General features: G+C 52.5%; 1 protein-coding gene across 2 annotated transcripts in view; it reads right to left on the bottom strand.

Moving 5' to 3' along the window:
• The window catches only part of RYR1 (ryanodine receptor 1), a 116,670-nt gene that overhangs the window by 3,546 nt on the left and 92,957 nt on the right, over positions 1-20,167 (bottom strand). For both annotated transcript variants that reach the window (XM_036832499.1, XM_036832498.1), the window contains 12 exons: positions 13,179-13,520; positions 9,845-10,657; positions 9,068-9,120; positions 8,321-8,474; positions 7,203-7,289; positions 5,801-6,052; positions 4,833-4,963; positions 2,805-2,847; positions 1,512-1,642; positions 1,350-1,410; positions 829-975; positions 237-371 (listed from right to left, as the gene is read on the bottom strand). In XM_036832499.1, coding sequence (XP_036688394.1) covers positions 237-371; positions 829-975; positions 1,350-1,410; positions 1,512-1,642; positions 2,805-2,847; positions 4,833-4,963; positions 5,801-6,052; positions 7,203-7,289; positions 8,321-8,474; positions 9,068-9,120; positions 9,845-10,657; positions 13,179-13,520 — 2,349 coding nt within the window. The remainder of the gene's footprint in view (positions 1-236; positions 372-828; positions 976-1,349; positions 1,411-1,511; positions 1,643-2,804; positions 2,848-4,832; positions 4,964-5,800; positions 6,053-7,202; positions 7,290-8,320; positions 8,475-9,067; positions 9,121-9,844; positions 10,658-13,178; positions 13,521-20,167) is intronic.

Genomic DNA, 20,167 nt, shown 5'->3' on the forward strand with positions numbered 1-20,167 from the left:
AGGCACCGTGCCCGAGCACCTTTCCAATAAGGATAGCTTGAAAAGCTCAGATACTATTACAACAGTGGCTACCATTTATTGAGCATTGTTCAATGTACCTCACAAGTGTCAGCTCACTGAACCCTCACAGTAAGTCTACAGGTAGGTTCTATTACTAACCCCCTTTACAGATGGGAAAACTAAGGGTCAGGGATGGTCAGTAACTTGTTCCGAGAGCGCTGGGGGGAGGGGCTTACCGTCATCATGTCGTCACACTTCATATCAGGCTCGTCCTCATCCTCACTCTTGTTGTAGAACTTGCGGAAGAAGTTGAAGGCCACCACGGTGTACAGGTAGACCACCACCGCCAGGAGGCCCACAGTCATCAACAGCTGGGGATGGGCAAGGGGCCATCAGCTCCACTATGGGCTTGCCCCTCCCCCATGCCCAGCCTTCTCTACCTTTTTAAAAAAATATTTATTTATTTATTTGGCTGCGCTGGGTCTTAGTTGCGGCACGCGGGCTCTATAGTTAAGGCATGTGTGATCTTTAGTTGCAGCATGTGGGATCTAGTTCCCTGACCAGGGATCAAACTCAGGCCCCCTGCACTGGGAGCGCAGAGTCTTAACCGCTGGACCACCAGGGAAGTCCCCAGCCTTCTCTATCCTTGCCCCAGTTCGGCCCAGGTGGCCTTCCCCCTGGGGTCTCACCACCCACACCCGCCCTGGCTCAGCCCGCCCAGCCTTGCCCCTCCTCACCCTACCTGCCCAGCCCTCACCCTCCACCCCTCCTCAGACTGCCAAGCTCATCCCTCCAGGCTCACTCCCCTCAGACAGGTCCCCTCCACACCTGTTTCCCATTGTGGGTGACGGAGGAGAGGATGGTGCGCAACGTCTTGACCCCCATGGCAATGTCCAGGAGGTGGGCGGCAAAGAAGAAGTTGTTGTAGTGACCCAGGAGGGACATCACCATGTACCAGCCCAGATACAGGAAAGACTGTGGGCACACAGAGCCGGGGTCAGCGTGCATTCATGAGGGTCAAGGAGTACTCTGGGTGCCAGGGAACAGTTGAGAGTGTTGGGCATGCTCTGGGGGTCAGGGTGCCATCTCTGGCTAGGGATTATTTGAAGGATCAGGAACAATGGGGCACTCTAGGTGGGAAGCCATTCTGCAGGGAATTGGGGAACCCTCCACAGAAGGACATAGTCTGGGAATTCAAGAGTGTTCTGGGTGGTAAGGAGCCTTGGGTGGGTCAGAGGTGCACAGGGGTCAGGAGTCAGTCCCTGGTCAGGGATACCTGGGGGTGGAGCCCCCAACACCCTCAGGCCCTTCTCCTGCAGGCCCCTCACCCCCCACAGGGCCCTCCTCACATTGTCTGTGAAGATGACCCCAAACTTCCAGATCTGGTACTTGATATCGATGGACATGAGCCTGTAGGGTGGAGGGAAGAGGGATGGCCAGATGCTGGAGGGTCAGACCCTGGCCACCTCCCCTGCCTGTCCCAGGCCTGTGCAGGGTCACCCCTGGCTCACCAGGTGAGCAGCCCCGGCGGTGGTTCAGGCTTGCGCTCATTGTGCGCTGTGATCTCCAGCGTGGCCAGATCCATGCCCAGGAGCTCGGCGATCCGCTCCCTCCCATAGATGTCCCCGTGCTTGTCCAAGACCTACGCAGGGGAGCATAGGGCCGTGCAGACACAACTAGAGTGGGGAAGGTCATAGCCTGCATGGTTGGGGGGTTCTGGGGACACTCTGAACTTTGTGTGAGAGATCGGGGGTGCATTTTTCTGGGGAGAAGGGCCAGAGCTTTCTTCAGATCCTCAGGGAGAAGGTCCCAAAGTGATAAAGGTCCAGTTTACTCAGTAGCCAAATTAATTGGGATAAGTTATTAATATTAGGCAGGTAGGCAAGGAATCCTATATAACTGGCGCCCCCACCCCGTCATCTATGAATTCATCTCCTCCCACTCAACCCCTCACTCACTCTGCTCCAGCCACACTGGCCTCCTCACAGCTCCTCAAATATACCAGGCACATTCCTCCCCCAGGACCTTTGCACTGGCCGTTCCCCCTGCCCAGGACACCCTTCCCCCAGATTCCCACCTGCCTCACTCCCTCACCTCCTGAGCACCCTGCGCGAAAGAGCAACCTGTCTGGGCTGATACCCGCGCACTCCCCACCCCTCTGTGGGGCTTTTATCTTCTACAGCACTTATCACCACCTGAATGCTATAAATGTGTTCCTCCTCTGTCTTTCCAACTTGAGGGTCCAAATGTGTTTACTGCTTGGATTCCAGGTCCCTAAAACAGGTCCTGGCACACAGTAGGTGCTCAATAAACATTTGTTGAGTGACTGAATGATTGTAACTGAATGTTTTCCTATGTGCCAGATACTGCTCCTGTAGTAGGTCATATAACCTTTACAACAACCTGGTGGGGTCGGCCCTCATTACTTCACTTTGAATATGAGGGAAACTGAGGCACAGAAAGGTTGGCCCTGCTAGGAATAGAAAAGCAGACAATCTAGCACCAGAGTCTGTGTGCTGAAAATAGGATGCCTTACTTCCTCCCTCAAATCTAATATTCACTGAGTATTTACTCTGTGCCAGGCACTATGCTGTGCTTGTTACATGTATCGTCTCATTACAGAGCGGGAGGGGTGACTGTCATGCCCACTTCCAGACTGGCAATCTGAGGTGCTCCTCAGACAGTCAAAGCCTCTTGCCCAAGGTCACACATGAAGCAAGGGCCTGACGGGGTTTGGATGGCCTGGTGGCAGCAAGGAACCCAGCCCGGGAGGCCCTTCCACCTCCCCATCCACATCCTCTCACCTTCCGCTTGACAAATTTGTCCCAGTAGTTGCTGGGGAAAGACCTGCCAAGAGAAAGAAGCCACAAGACATTAGGGTAGGAGGGAATAGGAGCCACCAGCCAGGCCGGGGTGGGGGGGGGGATTGGAATTCCAATGCTTTTCTCACAGGAGACAGGGGGGTCACATCTCACTCAGGGTCAGGCTCTAAAGACCCCAGGCCAGGTGACTTTTGCCCAAGGTCAACTCTTACCCCGCCCTCCCCCGCTGCTGTTGTTGGTGGAGCCCAGGTGAGGCAGGCGGCTCGTATTCGGAGCTGGGATGTGCAAAGGCCCCAGAACTGCACTCAGGTGGGGGGGAGTCGGGACCAGCAGCCTGGCCCTGCTCCAGCTCCGGGGTGCTTTCTCACACTGTTTAATTTTATTTGATGATTCTGGCCCTTTATTTACCAGTTTTCTAATTTATGAGTTGATGTCCCAACATCCTGCAAAGGTGGGCCAATGAGTTTTGCTGGGGGGGGGGTGGGGGGTGAAGTGGAGATTTATTATGAATCCATGGATTTAGGCCTATTTGATGTGTGTTTCAATTTGTGGCACTTCCTATCCTTATCAGTGCTCAAACTGTCCTTGATTTGTCCACGGGGAGCCCCTTCTAAGCTGGCAGCAGGGTCCTTTCAGCATGTCACCATTTTTCAGTGAGCACACCCTTGTTTCTGACATAACAAGATAATCCAGGCTCATCTTACACTTCCCCAACCCAGCCCTGAAATCTGCCACTTCTTCATGGAGTTTGGTTCCTTGTCATGGGAAATGGTATTTAGAAGTCAAGGTCTTGGGCAGACACCATTTTAAATAGGTGTCTCTCTCTCTTTTAAGCATGTGTACTTGAATGTGTGTAAGTTAAATGTGTCTTTGATGGTGACAATGAGAGTATAGGATGTCCTTGCTATGGCTTCTCTCTCTCCTTGCACCACTTCACTAGGCAGGACCCCATAAGAAAATAACTTCCGGGACTTCCCTGGTGGTTCAGTGGTAAAGAATCTACCTTCCAATGCAGGGGACGTGGGTTCTATCCCTGGTCCGGGAAGATCCCACATGTCACGGGGCAACTAAGCCCGCACGCTATAGCTACTGAACTCGCGCGCCTCAACGAGAGAGCCTGCATGCCGCAAACTACCGAGCCCTCGCGCCCTGGAGCTCGCGCGCCACAGGGAAAAGCCTGCTCGCGGAAACGAAAGATCCTGCATGTGTGCCTCAACAAAGATCCTGCATGCCGCAACTAAGGCCTGATGCAAAAAAAAAAAAAAAGTGTCTTCATTAAAAAAAAAAGAAAAAAGAAAATAACTTCCAACCCTTACCTAGGGCTTACAGTGCCCCAGAAACCACACTAACTCATTTCATTGTCACAAGGTCCTAGTGAGGTCGGTGCTATTATATATCCCCACTTTACAGATAAGGAAACTGAGGCACAGAGAGGCCAAGTAACTGGACCAATAATTCCCAGCTAGAGTGAGGCCAACCCAGGGTTCCAACCTGACCTGGTGTTCTTACTCTAGACATGCCTCCCTCTAAGGATGCAGCCCCATTGTATGAACACATAAGATGGGACTTGACCTGGGGGAAAATGGAATGGGCTGGGAGTGTACTTTGGGGATCCAGAGTCCCACCACGTTGCCCTCACAACCCTCATTTCCTCTCTGGGCTCAGTTTAAAAACCAAATGAGTTCATATATTTCCCACTCACGGCACCTGGTGAGAATCGCGCGTGGGGACAGAGTTTAAAATGCAGGTTCCTGGGCGCCACCTCAGACTCACTGAACCAGAATGCCCAGGGCTGGGGCCCAGGAACCTGCATGTGTCAGCAGCACCCCCAGAGGTACTTTAATGCACGGGAAATTTGTCTGTACTACTAAGAGGAGGACAAAGGCTTGGGGAGAATGAGTCAGGACCGGCAGTGACTGGAACTCCGGTCTTTTGAGGCCTGGGCTGGGACTGGAGTGGAAACCCAGCTCTGCTTCCCCAACCCACCACGAGGCTGGGGTGGGCCCTTACGGAGTGTTGAGCACCAGCCGGTCCCACTGCCCCTTCACGTCATCGTCTTCAGGCTGCTCTGTGATGTAGAGGCCATCAAACTCCAGCTTCCGGGCCAGTTCCTTCTCCCGCTTAAAGATCACCAGGGGCACCTAGATCATCCAGGGAGGCAAAGGGGTGGGTGTCAGGAGACCACAGCCTCGGCAGGAGCTAGGACATCTTGCTGGAGCCTTCGTGAGACCCCACATCAGAGGAGCTTTCCCAGAGTGATCAGGGTAGTAGTGGGGAAACGTGGTCAGAGAGTCAGGGCTGGGATGAGGAAAAAACCCGAGAGAGCCCAGAACTGGCACCTGCTGCAGCCTGGGGCCTCCCAAGGGAAGGAGGAGGGAAAAAACAGGCAGGTGAAAGGAGGTGGAAGTGGGGCAGAGCATTCCAGGCAGAGGGAACAGCACCTGCAAAACTTCTAAGCCAAAAGAGCTCTGTTCGTCCAATTGTAAAGTATCAAGATTTGCTGAACAGTCAGTTCTCATGGAACCCATACTGAAGTTTTCGTAATACACCTTACGGGGCATCACAAGCTTCAGGCATAGTCGATGTCAGAATCCACATCCCCCTGTTGGCACCCATGTTATGTCTGAGGCCCACAGACCCTCACAGATATTAATTCACCAACTGACCAACATGCAGAAAATAAATATTCCCGAATGACAAATTTTGCTTCTTGATCCAGAAATTAACATCGTCACAGGACCCATCTCCTCAGCTGCGACCCGTATCAGTTCCCAGTTTGAATATCACCCTTGCTAAAGACCCCAATCCTGTACTCAGTCCCCCAGCCTTACCCCAACCCTAGACCCCCCTCTGTCCCAATCACTGTGTGAGATGCCCCAGCCCCTGTCCCGGCACACATCCCCTCCAAACACACACACACACACACACACACACACACACACACACGCCCCAGCCCCAAGACTGTGGTCATGACCCACCTTGAGACAGTTGTAGCCAATGATGCAGAGAAAGGCCACCAGCGTATGCAGAAGGCTCAAGCAACGCAAGGCAGGTTCCATGTAGCCCGTGCTCTCCTCCAGGAAGTAGTACACCATGTTCTCATCCTCGTCGCCCTCTGCTTCCTCTCCGGCCCCCGAGCCCCAGCCAGAACCTCCACCTGACCCTGCTCCTGACAGGTCCCCAGCTGCTGAGCTCTGCATATCATCCTCCCCTGGTGGAGAGTCTGAGACCTAAAGGGGGACAGAGGTCAGTCAGGGTGGGGACCCGGTGTCCTGGTACCTGGTCTGCCACACCCAGAACTGGGCCCTCGTCAGATACAGTCTCGGCAGGACTGTCCATCAAGATCAAAGGGTGGGCCCAGGACCCTAGCTAGCAAATCAGATTCTGTCCTGGGAATCTGACTATTGAACTGAGTGACAGGAGGACTGAAAACAGAGTTGATTCGTCTTGATAGTGGAGCCCTAAAGAGACTACTTTTAACACTAATATTAACACTAATACTAAAATTAGTAGTAGCTATCATTTATTTATACAGCACCTTTTTTTTGCCAGGTACTATTCTGAGTACTTTACATACATCAACCCTCTTTTTTTTTTTGGCTGGGCCTCACACATCTTGCAGGATCTTAGTTCCCTGATCAGGGACTGAACCCGCGCCTTCAGCAGTGAAAGCGTGGAGTCCTAACCACTGGACCGCCAGGGAATTCCTCATGTTAATCCTCTTTTAATTCCCACAGCTCTAAGATGTAGGCTCTGTTATTATCCCATATTACAGATGAGGAAATTAAGGCACAGAAAGGTTAAGAACTTTGCCTAACATCACGCAGCCAGTGAATGTTAGAGCCAGACTGATCCTACAGAAGCCATGCTCTGACCATTCTGCTAGACTGCCCCTCTGTCCTGTTATCTAGATCTCGCGCAAGACCCCGAGGGTCCCTTTGTCCTTTGGGAGGCCTGCGTCTTAGCCCTCTCCTTCTCTTCCGTGAGCTGCCCATTTCCTCCTCCCCACAAATTTCTCTTTAGCTTATGTGAGAACAACGAGATGTAACCAAATCAGCGGGTATTGCAGAGAGGGGACGGCCTCCACCCAGGGGCACAGGGCTGGCCAGTGGCAGAGCTGAGCGTGGAACCCAGGACTGATTCCCTGCACTAACTCCCACAGGGCACTCAGGCATCTGTTCCAGATGGACCCAGACACCCATACTCACCACCACAGGGGTCTTAAGCTCAAGGTGTTCAGCCTGAACCTTCCTGGGGACCCTGAGCCCAAGACCTTGTCCCTGGTGAACTGCAAGGGCCCTGGGAACCCGTTAGGGGCTGAGCCTGCCGCCCCACAGCCCAGGTAAGCGCCTGATTCTCCCGGCCCCTCTTGATCAGCACCTTATAAAACAGCAGGATGAAGTTGATGGCAAATGCCAAGAAGAGGGCAAGGAATCGCAGAGTGTAAAAGTTCCGGGAGAGGTAGTTCTAAGATGAGGAGAGAAAGAAAAAGACAGAGCTCACGGTCCACTCGCTTCCCGGGAGAATTTATCCCAACATTCACCCACAACCCAAGCACCGGGGTCCTTAATATCTGGTCCCACAATCTCCCATTTATTGACTGCTTATTGTATACCAAGGCCTGGGCTAAGAGCTTTATATACATGAACCTGTTTAATTCTCACCACAACCCTATGGAGTAGGTACTGCTGACAAGCCCACTTTCTGGATGAGGAAATGGAGGCTCAGGGTGGTGCGCTGTCTTGTCCAAGGTTTGGCAGCCAAGAAGTGGCAGACCTGGGCTTTGAAGCCAGGCGGTCCAGCTCCAGAGTCCACACTCCCAACCACTCTGCCATGCTGCCTCCCGGGTGAGGGGACCCTGTCTGCTTCATCCCAGGCAGAGGACATCTACTTCCACCTCTCCCTTCCTCTTTTTCTCTCCATCGTTCTCTCCATCCCCCATTCTTCCCCCGAATCCTCACTGAACCACCCTCTGTCCAACATGTTTCCCTCAGCCCCTCATGTCAGGCTGGCCTGGAGAGGAGATAGGAAAGATGGAGCCCTGGGCCCTGACCTCCCTTCTTCCGGGCTGGATGAGGAGATGAATTCTCCCCCCACAGGAGGAGCTGGGGCTGGTGTGGCAGCTCCTACCTGAAGGCTGGGAGCCAAGAAATAGGCCACGGTGGAAGGAACAGCGCCACGGCCTCAGTTGGATTTAGCTTTGGATAGAGGATGGGGGTGGGAAGCTGAGGCCGGTGGCCCCAGGTGCGCAAAAGCGGGGAGGCTGGAATAAGGATTGTGAGCGGGGAGAGGCCGAAGAGCCAAGTGGGGACCACCTGAAAATGCTGCCCTGTGCCCAGGTCCTGCTCTGTCTGGGGACATCTCTGCTCTCTGCCCATATCGACTTCCCCACGGAGATGAGCCTGGCCCAGGTGGGCTCAAGGACAGGGTTGGGGGAGAGGTGGTGTGAGTGTTTTCTGGGAGAGGAGGCTTCAGGGTGCCCTTGCTGGGTTCCTCACCAAGAACTTCACCCTCTGTACTTCCAGTTCTCCCCAGAATTCCAGGCCCCCGCCTCCAGCCCCCTCCTTCTTTGGAGGCGGGGGAGGAGGAGCTGTCTTCTTGGGGGGTTCTGGTGGGGGTTCGGGGACTTCTTTCTTCTCCCCATTCTCAGCACTGCAGGGCAGGACACAGAGAGAGTGAGCAGGTGCCTGGGGAATGCATTCATTCATTCATTCAAAGCCATGCGCTGGGGCCCACCCCATGCCTGGTCCAGGTCTAGATGGTGCTGGGGACACAGTGGTGAGACAACTTCCAGCCCTGTCCCCATGGGGCTCCAGTCCAATGGGGTACAGACCCATCACCAGACAGTGGCAGCCCGGAGTGGTCAGGGCTGGGACGAGGGTAGCTCAGGGGCTTATGGGAGCCCAGAGGAGACACCTCTTCAACTTAGGGGGTGTGTCAAGGTAGGCTTCCCAGAGAAGGAGCCATGTGAGCCAAGATGGGGAGGAGGAGGAAGGCTGAGACAAAGCACAGGGGAAGGTGTCACAGGCGGAGGGAACGGCTGGGAGGAAGGCTTGCAGGTAAGAGAGGGGCATTCATTTCTCTACTGCCTTTCACAGAGGCCCTCCTCTGGGCCTGGGCCTGGGATGGGTGATGCTGAGGTCCCAGAGTGACCAGGACATCCTCAGGCCCTGACCTCAGGAGGCTTCTAGTCCAGGAGGGAGGCAGTGAGAGGGGCTGGGCCCCTTGGACCCACGGCCACTCACTCGGCTTTCTCAGGCTCGGGCTCTGGAGGCAGCTCCCCTTCCTCTCCATCCACCTGGCGGCAGGGCAAGTATCAGGGCTGAGCCTGCACCCCAAGCGCCTCTCAGACCTGCCTATTCCTCTCTGTGTCCCTTTCTGGCCGTTTCTCCTGGGCAATCTAAGTTTTACTCCCCCCCACCCCGCCCCAGAAGAGGGATTATGATTCTCATTTTACAGAGGGGAAACTGAGGCTCAGAGAGGTGGAGTGCCTTGGCTAAAGCACTGTGCAGAGTCAGGCTGGCTCCAAGTGGAGCTCTTCTCCCCTCATGGCCTTCCATCACCTTGACAACCGCACCCCCATGGCACTTACTGCACTGAGGGCCTGAGGATGCTTTAGGGGCCTCTGTCACGTGGACTACTTAATTCCCCACAACCGCCTGTATCTCTGAGGGTCTTTCCCAGTGTCTCTGACCCTATCTTCGGTCTTTTTAGTTCTTGGTCCTGCTTCTCCTCTAATTTGGTCTCTGGATCTCTTGCTCTTTCTGGCTCCAGATATTTTTTTCTCTGTCTCTCCCAGAATCACTACCCTCTTCACTGGGAGACTTCCTCCAGGTCTCCATCTCTGCGTCCATCTCTCAGTGTGTCTCTCTTTGTCTCTGCGTATCTCTCAGGCCCTCTCTCCGCCCTTTTCCTCTCTCTGTGCACCGCTCTCCAACCTCTATTTGTCTCTCTTTCCCTCTCTCACCCTGCCTCCTACCCCAATCTCTCCAAAACCCTGAAGCCCCAGCCCCCGCTCTCACCCCCAGCTTCCTCTTGATGATAGGGGAGCCCTCGGGCGTGGGCGGCTCCACCGGCGTCAAGTCACCCATGTCCCCGAGGCCGCCGGCCCCTTCGGGCCGGAAAGGGCCATCCTCGGCCACGGCCACAGTCCCGTCGGCGCCTCCCGGGCCGGCCTCCTGCGCCGCCGCCTCCTCGTCGCCCGCGCCCTCCGCGGAGTCGCCCGCGCCTTCGCCCGCACCCTCGCCGTCCGCGTCGCCTCCGGGCCCGGCCGGCTGCTCGCCGCGCACCTCGTCGCCCGTGGGGTCGGGCATGCCCGCCAGGAGCTCGGTCATCGTCACCTTCTTGGCGCCCTCCACCAGGCCGCCGCCGAAGAGCGAGCCCCAGAGCAGGCGCAGCGCGCCCGCCGCCGCCCCCGCGCACGCCGCCCCCGCGCACGCCAGCGCCCCCCAGAGCAGCGCGGCCACGGCCGTCGCGGCCTCGCGCGCCGTCAGCCGCCGCAGCCGCCGCACGCGCCGCCGCAGGCTGCGGTAGCTGAGGCCCCGCAGGGCCCGACTCGCCGCCGCCGCCAGCCGCGCCGTCGCGCCCGCCGCCGCCGTCCCCGCCGCGCCCTCGGGCCCCGCCGCGCCCTCCTCTGCGCCCTCGGCGCCCGCCTCCGCCGCGCCCGCGCCCTCGTCGTTGTCCTCCCCCGGCCCGCCCTCGGTCTCCGAGATCTGCGCGGCGATCTGCATCTCGAAGATGGTGTCCTCGCAGAAGCTCACGAAGAGCTCCATCTTCTCCGACTCGCCGCCCTCGTTCACCACGTCGAAGATGAACTGACGCTTCGACTCCTTCACCTGCAGCGCGGGACGGAGGGGACGTGATGGGGGCGCCGTCGGCGGGGACTTGGGACAACAGCGGTGGCAGCCACGCGCGTTCGCCGCTGTTCTAAGCATCGTCGTTTTTATTTTTGAAAGCGAACCTATATAGCGCTCGCTGTGGGTGCACTTGTAAGAACCTCAGCAAGGCTAGGCCCTGTATCCAGCATTTTATGTATGGTCTCTCATTAAAACCTCACAAACCATCCTAGAAGTAGGGGCCGATATCCCCATTTTACAGGTGAGGAAATGGAAGCCCAGACAGTCACGTGTCCGGGGTGATGCAGCTGAGAGGTGGCAGGTGTAGGATTCGAATTCCCAACAAGCTGGTTCCAGAATCGATGTTCTTGGCTTCGACAGACGGAGCATAGTGGTTGAGGGCAAAGATTCTGCAGCCAGCCTGCCTGGGTTCGAATGCTGATTCTGCCACTGAGTTAGACTTAACTCTCTGGGCTTCGGTTTCCCCTTATGTAAATCGGGGAATAATAGTAGAACCCATGCGTAAAAGGGTTGGCGTGAGGATTAAATGAGTTAATAGATGCTGAGTGATTAGGACAGTGCCTGGCACCTGCCAAACGCCGTATAGTGCTTGCTATTGTGGTACTGCTGCATGAGCGCTAGAGGGCCACGCAGGCAGACATGGACTCCGGACCGGCGGGAGAACGTGGGAAAGGGAAGGAGTGAGCAGGAGGAAGTGGGTGTTTGGAGGAATAACACTAACAGAAAGAGTGTGCACGTGGGGTGCACGTGAGGGGCGGAGCTCCCACGGGGTGTACTAGAGTGTGAAGCGCCAGTGGTGAACCAGGGCTTCCTGCAGAGGCAGGGATGTGCAGACGTCCGGGGTGCAAGGATGATGCAATGGCTTTTAAGCCAGATTGGAGAGGAGGAGTATACAGTGGTGCCCCAAGGGACACAGGTGAGTGTGCAAAACCTTGGGCGTTCCGGTGGAGTATGTGAAAGGGCCGATGTGCAAGAGCCTTGTGAGAGGGCACCGGGACTAAGGGAGGAATCCGGCGTGAGGAGGGCGTGGCGGCATGGGAGGACATGGGAAGAATGTGACCATGCCCGGCTCAGTGTGCTCGGCGGACATGGGCATATGGGGCAGGCATGCAAGGGCCTGGGTGAAACCGCGGGTGGGGAGTGTAAATGTGGGAGGGGTCTACAATTCATATGGTCAGTGCATGTGCGGCAGGATGAGTGTGCAAGAGGACCTGGGAGTCAGTGTAAGAGGGCCCAGAACGTGAGGGCAGGGCTCAGGGTAGGGCACAAGCCCGGGCGTGCATGAGCCAGGTGTCACTGAGGAGGAGACTCAAGGGGCCCAGGTGTTGAGATGATGGGAGTGCAAGTCTCATGAACTGTGTGTAAGGTGGGAAGGGTGTGCAAGAGCAAGTGGGAGGAGTGTGCAGGTGCCTGGGGGCATCTGAGGAATAAAAGGGAAGTGGGAGTGCAAGGGGCAGGTAAGGAGCACGCAGGCTTGGTGTGCACGGTGAGTGTGGGCAGGAGGGCCACCTGGACAGCAGGGGCAGGGCCAGGGGCCGAGCGTGCATGAGGGGCACATGGGAGGGTGAGAAAATGGGGGATGGGAACCGCATGCAGGCTAAGTGTGTAAGGTGGGCTGGGGGCGTGCCAGGGCTACATGAGCATACTTTGGAGCAAGTGAGTGTGTAAGGGGCATTCAAACACTTGTAGGCTGGGCATATTCGGGGCACATCAGGTCAAGGAGTAGGCCTGGCCACCAAGGACACGCAGGGGCTCTTGCGGGTGAGTTGGTGAGGGTGGTCCAAGTGCTCATGATTGAGCATGGGTGTGCCAGGGCATGTGTGGGTGAATGAGTGAGGGCGGGCAACCATATGGCATGCCAGGGCTGCAGGAATGCACACTGGCATCCTCAGAGTGAGTGTGCAAGAGAGGTGCACACACATGTGGGCCCAGCATAAGTGGGAAGGGCATTGTGTGCTAGGAACTCAGAGGGCATTTGGGGGCACAAAATGCCAGTCACCAGTCATCAGGGCACCCTAGAGCCCCCGTGGTGAGTGTGCAAAAGAGTGGGCATGGGCAGGCCAGGGCCAAGAGAGGGCACACCAGGGGCTGCTGGTAAGGTGAGCAAGGTGTGTGTAACCACGTGGGTTCAAGTACAAGAGTGTGGGTGTGGTCACATCAGGATTATAAGAGCTCCCAGGGTGAGTGTGCAAGTGGCAGGCGTGGTGTGCGAGCAGCCACAGTGAGGGCCCACAGACGCTGCTGCATGTATAAGGGTATATGTCCATGCCGAGTCTGCACGAGGTGGGCATGGGAGAACCAGGGGTGCGCAAGGGCACAGCAGCACCCATACAACGTGTGCAGAAGGGTGGGCATGGGCTTGCACGAGCAGAGCAGGGGCACACCAGGGTCTGCAGAGCGGATGTGCGAAGCGTGCACAGCCCCATGTGTGGTCCAAGCGTGCGAGGAGCATGCCCCGAAGCCCCGGGAGGCAAGCATGCGCGTGTGCGGGGCCACCGACCTGGGGCATCTCCCACTGGGCGCGGTTGGTCTCCGAGATCTCGAAGTAGATACGCTCGATGCGGCGGGAGGCGCCCATGATCTCGATGCGGCCCAGGTAGGGCCGGAAGTACTCGAGGATGCTCCCGGCCAGCTCGAGGAAGTTGCGCAGGCGCGGGTCGTGAGGCACGTGCTCCGACAGGTTGGTGAGCAGCACGGCCACGTTGAAGCCGATGTCGCGGGCTGGCTCCTGGAAGCGGTTGGCAAACTCGTCGCAGTCGATCATCTCGTTCTCATCCGCTTCGGAGCACGAAAGCAGGAATTGGATTTCTGGACCGGTGAACTGCTTCTGGCTGTCCATGGCCTGGGGGGTGGGCAGGGGTGAGCGGGGGAGGTCAGAGGGGTGGCCTAGGGAGCCCCAATGCCTTTCCCGAAACAACTATGGACTTTTCATAAAGGGAGAAAAATCCAGAATCATATAACCAGCACCCAAGGCTGACGCCCAGCAGGTTGGTATGGGTGAGGCTGTACCAGCTACTAAAACACTGAATGTTATGGGACTTCTCTGGTGGCGCAGTGGTTGAGAATCTGCCTGCCAATGCAGGGGACACGGGTTAGAGCCCTGGAACAGGAAGACCCCACATGCTGCGGCGCAACTAAGCCCGTGTGCCACAACTACTGAGCCTGTGCTCTAGACCCCGCAAGCCACAACTACTGAGCCCACGTGCCACAACTACTGAAGCCTGTGCACCTAGAGACTGTGCTCCGCAACAAGAGACGCCACCACAATGAGAAGCCCGCGCACCGCAACGAAGAGTAGCCCCCGCTCGCCGCAACTAGAGAAAGCCCGTGCGCAGCAATGAAGACGCAATGCAGCCAAAAGTAAATAAATAAATAAATAAATCTATTTATTAAAAAAAAAAACAAAACTGAATGCTGCATTTCCACAAAGCTGAGCCACCATCCACTGTCAGATAAAGTTCATTTTCAGAGATGGTAAGATGTGAATTGATGAAACTCAGCGCTTGTGTAGCAGCTGGTAAAGAGATGCTGCCCCAAGCTCCCTGCCTGCCGTGCTGGTGAGTCCCCGCAGGCCTGCTCTCCACCCTTCCTCCCCCCACGTGATGGCACCTGTGGTCTGTACCACAGGCTTTCTTGACCCTCTGGCTGCAGGTGGGGCCTGTCCAGTTGAGGTCAGAGAGCAGGAGGAGAATGGAGCTGTGGCATTTCTCTCCCTGGCTTCCTCCCCGTGCTGGTTGTCTCTCTCCCTCAAAGGTCAGTCCTGCCATCCTGTCCACACAGCTCCTTCTATCTCGGAGTTAGATAATTAGTCTTTCCTCCAGGCCAGCCCCCTTCCAGCTAGGGCCCTGACTGATACATGCCACCACCTCTGCCCCTTCCCCAAGGCCCTTTGGTCCCCCCATCCCACCATTTCCAGCAACTAAATAATTGGCACCTGACACAATGGAGGCCTCCAAATTTCAACTGGGAATAAAGTCGTATGCCCATCACCCCAGAACATATTTTCAGCTACTCTATATTTAAGAACTGTAACATGACAGGTATGGTTGGAGCCCTCTGTGTACCCTTCTCTTGCTCCATTACCCCCACCCTCCCCCAAGGTAACCACCAAGGAGTTGGTGTATCCTTGCAAAGAACTATGTGTCACATGGGTGGACCTAGTGGGTATTATGCTTAGTGAAATAAGTCAGACAAAGACAAATACTGTATGTTATCACTTATATGTGGAATCTAAAAAATAAAACGAATGAATATAACAAAGCAGAAACAGACTCACAGATATAGAGAACAAATTAGAACAAACCAGTGAGGAGAGGGCATGGGGGGAGGGGCAAGATAGGGATAGGGGATTAAGAGATACAAACTACTATGAATAAAATAAATAAGCTACAAGGACATATTGTACAGCACAGAGAATATAGCCAATATTTTATGATAACTTTAAATGGAGTATAATCTATAAAAATATTGAATCACTATGTTGTACACCTGAAGCTAATATAATACTGTAAATCAACTATACTTCAATTAAAAAAGATGTGTCAGTATTTCTACTACTTATATTCTGCCATTTTCTCACACAAAAAATTTGGTGTCCTGTGCATTATTTTGATTTAAAGAACTACTATTATAATCATGTAATTTGAAACTTGCTTTTTTCACTCAGCTGTACGTTTTCAAGATCTATCCATGCTGATATATAGATCAAATGAATGCATTTTCACTGCTGTGTAGTATTCCTGTTTTATAAACAAACTATCCTCCTGATGACAGACATTTAGTTTATTTCCAGTTTTTAACTTTACAGACACTTTCATTGAACATTCTTGCGCTGATCTTCAATGCACTCTTTGCAAGAGGTTCTCTGGGGCAGTCTTTCAAATGTTTTGACCACACCTATAGTAAGAATGCATTTTATAATGTGACTCAAAAAAAAAAAGATTTCACGACACAATTCTGACTTCTGCTATGTAACACGGTCTGCAATGTCCTATTCTATTTTATTTTTAAAGATGCTGGTCATGACTTAACTAAATTTCATGACCAACAGATGGGTTGCAACATGGTTTGAGAAACACTGCTCTGGGGTATGAACAGAAGCGAAATTTTCTGGCTCTAAAAAATGCTTTGTAGCCAAGAACTTTGCAAAATGCTTTCTAAATGAGTAACATGCTTTGCAAATCATGAAGGGCTCTAGAAACCACAGAGCGTGGAGACAATCACACAGGAACTCTTCACCTTCTACCGTCACGCCATCAACCTGACTCCTTCCCTTATGATACAGTGTGACACTGTCCCTCTTAAAATCTGACACCCCCCCCCCAACCACGCTCCACATTGTCCATTTGCCTATCCCCTTCTTCTGAAATACCTTTTTCTCTGACTGTTGTCAGTTTCCTTGGCTGGAGTCTCCTTCTCTTCCAGACCTCTAAAGGTTGGAGGGGCTCCAAGGCCTGGAATTTGCACGCTTTTCTTGAGATATACACTCGTCATGGAGATGTCATTGAGGCCCGAACCTCTGAAAGCCATCCCATGCCAATGACTGTAAAGGCTACATCCCAGCCCCGACTGCTCCGCAGAATCCATACACTTAACAGTGGAAGCCTTATCTGACATCTCTGTGTGGAAATGGCCAAAACTGAACTCTTGATTTCAAAACCTCTCCTCCCACAGTCTTACCCATCTCAGGAATAGCATCACCACCCACCCAGGTGCTTGAGTTAAAATCTTTGAGTCAGCCTTGATTCCTCTCTTTTATCTCACTACCCACACCTAATCCATCAGCAAATCTGTCAGCTCTACTTTCAAAAGATCTAGGGCACATACACTTCTGCCCCCTCCATGGCCCCTACCCTGGTTTTGTCCCCCATTGGACCATCGCAGTAACCTTCTCCCTGGTCTCCCTGCTCCTCTTCTGTCCCCACAGTCTCTTCCCCCCGCCCACAGCTGGAGGGACCCTGTGAACATCTGAGTCAGGTCACATTCCTCCCCTGCTCAGAATCCTCCCTTAGCTCCATCTCATTCAGGTTTAAAGAGTCCTCCCTCTGCCAACCAGTGCCAGCACATCTGCCCCCCTCACCTCTCAGACTTAAAAGTTTTCCTCTCCCCGCCCCCAACAGCCCTCTCCAGCCATACTGGCCTCCTTTGCATCCCTCTTATTCCCACTTTTCAACCTTTACACTTGTTGTCCCTTTTCCTGGGGATGCCACAACCTCCCCTACCTTCACAGGGTAGCTTTCAGCTCTTGGCTTCAATGTCCTCTTCTGGAAAGACCTTCCCTGACCACCCAATTTACAGGGCTTACTCCACGCATGCTCTCTTGCACACCACCCTGCTCATTTCCTTCAGACCACAGATTATAACCTGAAATTATTTTGTTTCTTTACTTATTTTCATCTGTCCCTCCCCACTGGGCTGTCAGTCTCTGTTTTGTTCACTGCTACACACAGTACGTGCTCAATGCATATTTCAAATGAATTAAGCATCTTGAAAACTGAAAAGACTTTTTAACTCTGTTACAATTTTTGAAAATTAAGAAGTCCTTAAAAAAAAACAACCTAACCTTGTCTTTTAAACCATAAAAAAATTGAAAAGCATATTGTAAAATACAAAGATTTGTAAAGAGTCTGGGAATCATATGATGCTTTGGGTTTGGGAAACCATATGATGTTTGGTAAAGGTCAAACATTTAGAAATGAGAATATTGCCATTTTGCAACCTCTAATGAACTAATGTGTCTGGGCATTGAATATCAGTGGTTGCTGACATCACAAAAGGAGAGATGACGGGACAGGATGTGCCTCTTGATGGACGTATGAAGCACCACAAAGGAAGGTGTTGGCGAAAAATAAAAATAAAAACAAAAACTCCAAACCTGAATCTGATCGAGCTTCTTGACCCAAGTCCCAGTTTACAGGAAATGCAGGGGACAGAGGAACACATTAAATGACACCACAAAGTTGCATCAGCCAGCTCAAAACTGTGGGAAACTCTACAACTAGGAGAGCACTATCTAATGACAGCTATGAGCCACATGTGGCTACTGAGCCCTTGAATCATGGCTGGTGCAAAGTGAGATGTGCTGACAGTGTGAAATACATATGGATTTTAAAGACTTAGTATAGGACTTCTCTGGTGGCGCAGTGCTTAAGAATCCGTCTGCCAATGCAGGGGACGTGGGTTCAATCCCTGGTCCGGGAAGATCCCACATGCCGCGGAGCAACTAGGCCCGTGCATCACAACTACTGAGCCTGCCCTCTAGAGCCTGCGAGCCACAACTACTGAAGCCCGCGCGCCTAGAGCCCGTGCTCCGCAACAAGAGAAGCCACCGCAATGAGAAGCCTACGCACCACAACGAAGAGTAGACCCCGCCTCGCCACAACTAGAGAAAGCCTGCATGCAACAATGAAGACCCAACACAGCCCAATAAATAAATAAATAAATGTTCCTTTTAAAAAAAAAGGCTTAGTATAAAAAAAGAATTTAAGATATCTGATAATTTTTACATTGACTATATGTTGAAATATTATTTTGGTAGAGTAGGTTAAATAAAACATTGTTAAAAATAATTTCACGTGTTTCTTTTTACTTCTTTTTTTAAGTGTAGGTATTAGAAATTTCTTTTTTTAAAAAATATTTATTTACTTATTTTTGGCTGTGTTGGGTCTTAGTTGCGGCACGCGGGATCTTTCCTTGCAGTGCGCGGGCTCTTCGTTGCGGCACGTGGGCTTCTATCTAGTGGTGCGAGAGCTCCAGAGCGCGTGGGCTCAGTAGCTGCAGTGCGTGGGCTTAGTTGCCCCATGGCATACGGGATCTTAGTTCCCCCGACCAGGGATCAAACCCGCGTCCCCTGCATTGGAAGGTGGATTCTTAACCACTGGACCACCAGGGAAGTCCCAGAAATTTCTTGATTATATGTGTTGCTCTCATTGTATTTCTATCGGGCAGCGCTGCTCTACATGACCAGCAACCCAGGTATCCATCAGATAAACTGCCAGGTGAGGGAAAAGTGATGGAGGGGCAGCAGTAGATAAAAGGAGGTTTAAAGAAAGAGCAACCAGGGACTTCCCTGGTGGCACAGTGGTTAAGAATCTGCCTGCCTATGCAGGGGACACAGGTTGGAACTCTGGCCTGGGAAGATCCCACATGTTGTGGAGCAACTAAGCCCGTGCACCACAACTACTGGAGCCTGCACTCCGCAACAAAGAGTAGCCCCCGCTCTCCGCAACTGGAGAAAGCCCACGCGTAGCAACGGAGACCCAACGCAGCCAAAAATAAATAAGTAGATAATTTTTTTTAAAAAAAAGGAGAATTTAAGAAATAGCCACCAGTAGCACTGGGTGGCCTTGTTTGGATCCTGCTGCAAAGAAATTACAAAAAATTATATGTGGTCTTTAGAAGATCTGGAAATGTGAACATTGGCCAGACATTTGATGATTTAATGAACTATGGATCTTTTTCATTTTGTCTTTATTGCTTTGTTTTTAGTTAGGAGTGATAATGATATTGTGGTTCGTTAAATAGAAGGAAAGCTTTTTAAGACCATGTATTGTACAGTTCCATTTACATGAAGTGTCCAGAAGAGGCAAATCTATAGAGACAGAAAGTAGATTAGCTGCCAGGGGCCTGAGTGGGGGAAATGGAAGTGACTGCTAAAAGGTATGGGGTTTCTTTTTGGGGTGATTAAAATGTTCTAATTACATTGTAGCGATGGTTGCACAATTCTGTGAATATATCAAAAAAACATTAAATTGTACCTTTTAAATGGGTGAATTTTATAGCATATGAATTATATCTCAATAAAGATGTTTTTTTAAAGGAAGTCTTTTAATTTAGAGATAGGTACAAAAACATTTGCTAATAAAAAACAATAAAGAAAACCACAAAATAGTACTAACTAAGAATAAATTAGTAGCCTGAAATGTGTTTTCACCCACCAGGAAGGGCTTTCCAAAGTGTAGTAGATGTTTTGGAATCTGCAAAGTACTTACCATTGGAGACATGTTTTGCAGACTGTCAAGAACACTGTCAACCACGAAGAACTTGGGAAACCCTAAAATAATTCTATATATTTTTCTTTTTTAAATAAATTTATTTATTTATTCATTTATTTAATTTTTGGCTGCATTGGGTCTTTGCTGCTGCACGCGAGTTTTCTCTAGTTGCTGAGAGCGGGGGTTACTCTTTGTTGTGGTGCACGGGCTTCTCATTGCGGTGGTTTCTGTTGCAGAGCACAGTCTCTAGGCACGCAGGCTTCAGTAGTTGTGGCACACTGGCTTCAGTAGTTGTGGCTCGCGGGCTCTAGAGCGCAGGCTCAGTAGTTGTGGCACACGGGCTTGGTTGCTCCATGGCATGTGGGCTATTCCCGGACCAGGGATCAAACCAGTGTCCCCTGCATTGGCAGGCAGATTCTTAACCACTGCGCCACCAGGGAAGCCCTCTATATATTTTTCAGTGCAGATTTACATATGAACGGAAATGCAGAAATAA

This window comes from Balaenoptera musculus, chromosome 19, assembly GCF_009873245.2.
Source record: "Balaenoptera musculus isolate JJ_BM4_2016_0621 chromosome 19, mBalMus1.pri.v3, whole genome shotgun sequence".
NCBI classification, from domain to species: Eukaryota; Metazoa; Chordata; class Mammalia; order Artiodactyla; family Balaenopteridae; genus Balaenoptera; species Balaenoptera musculus.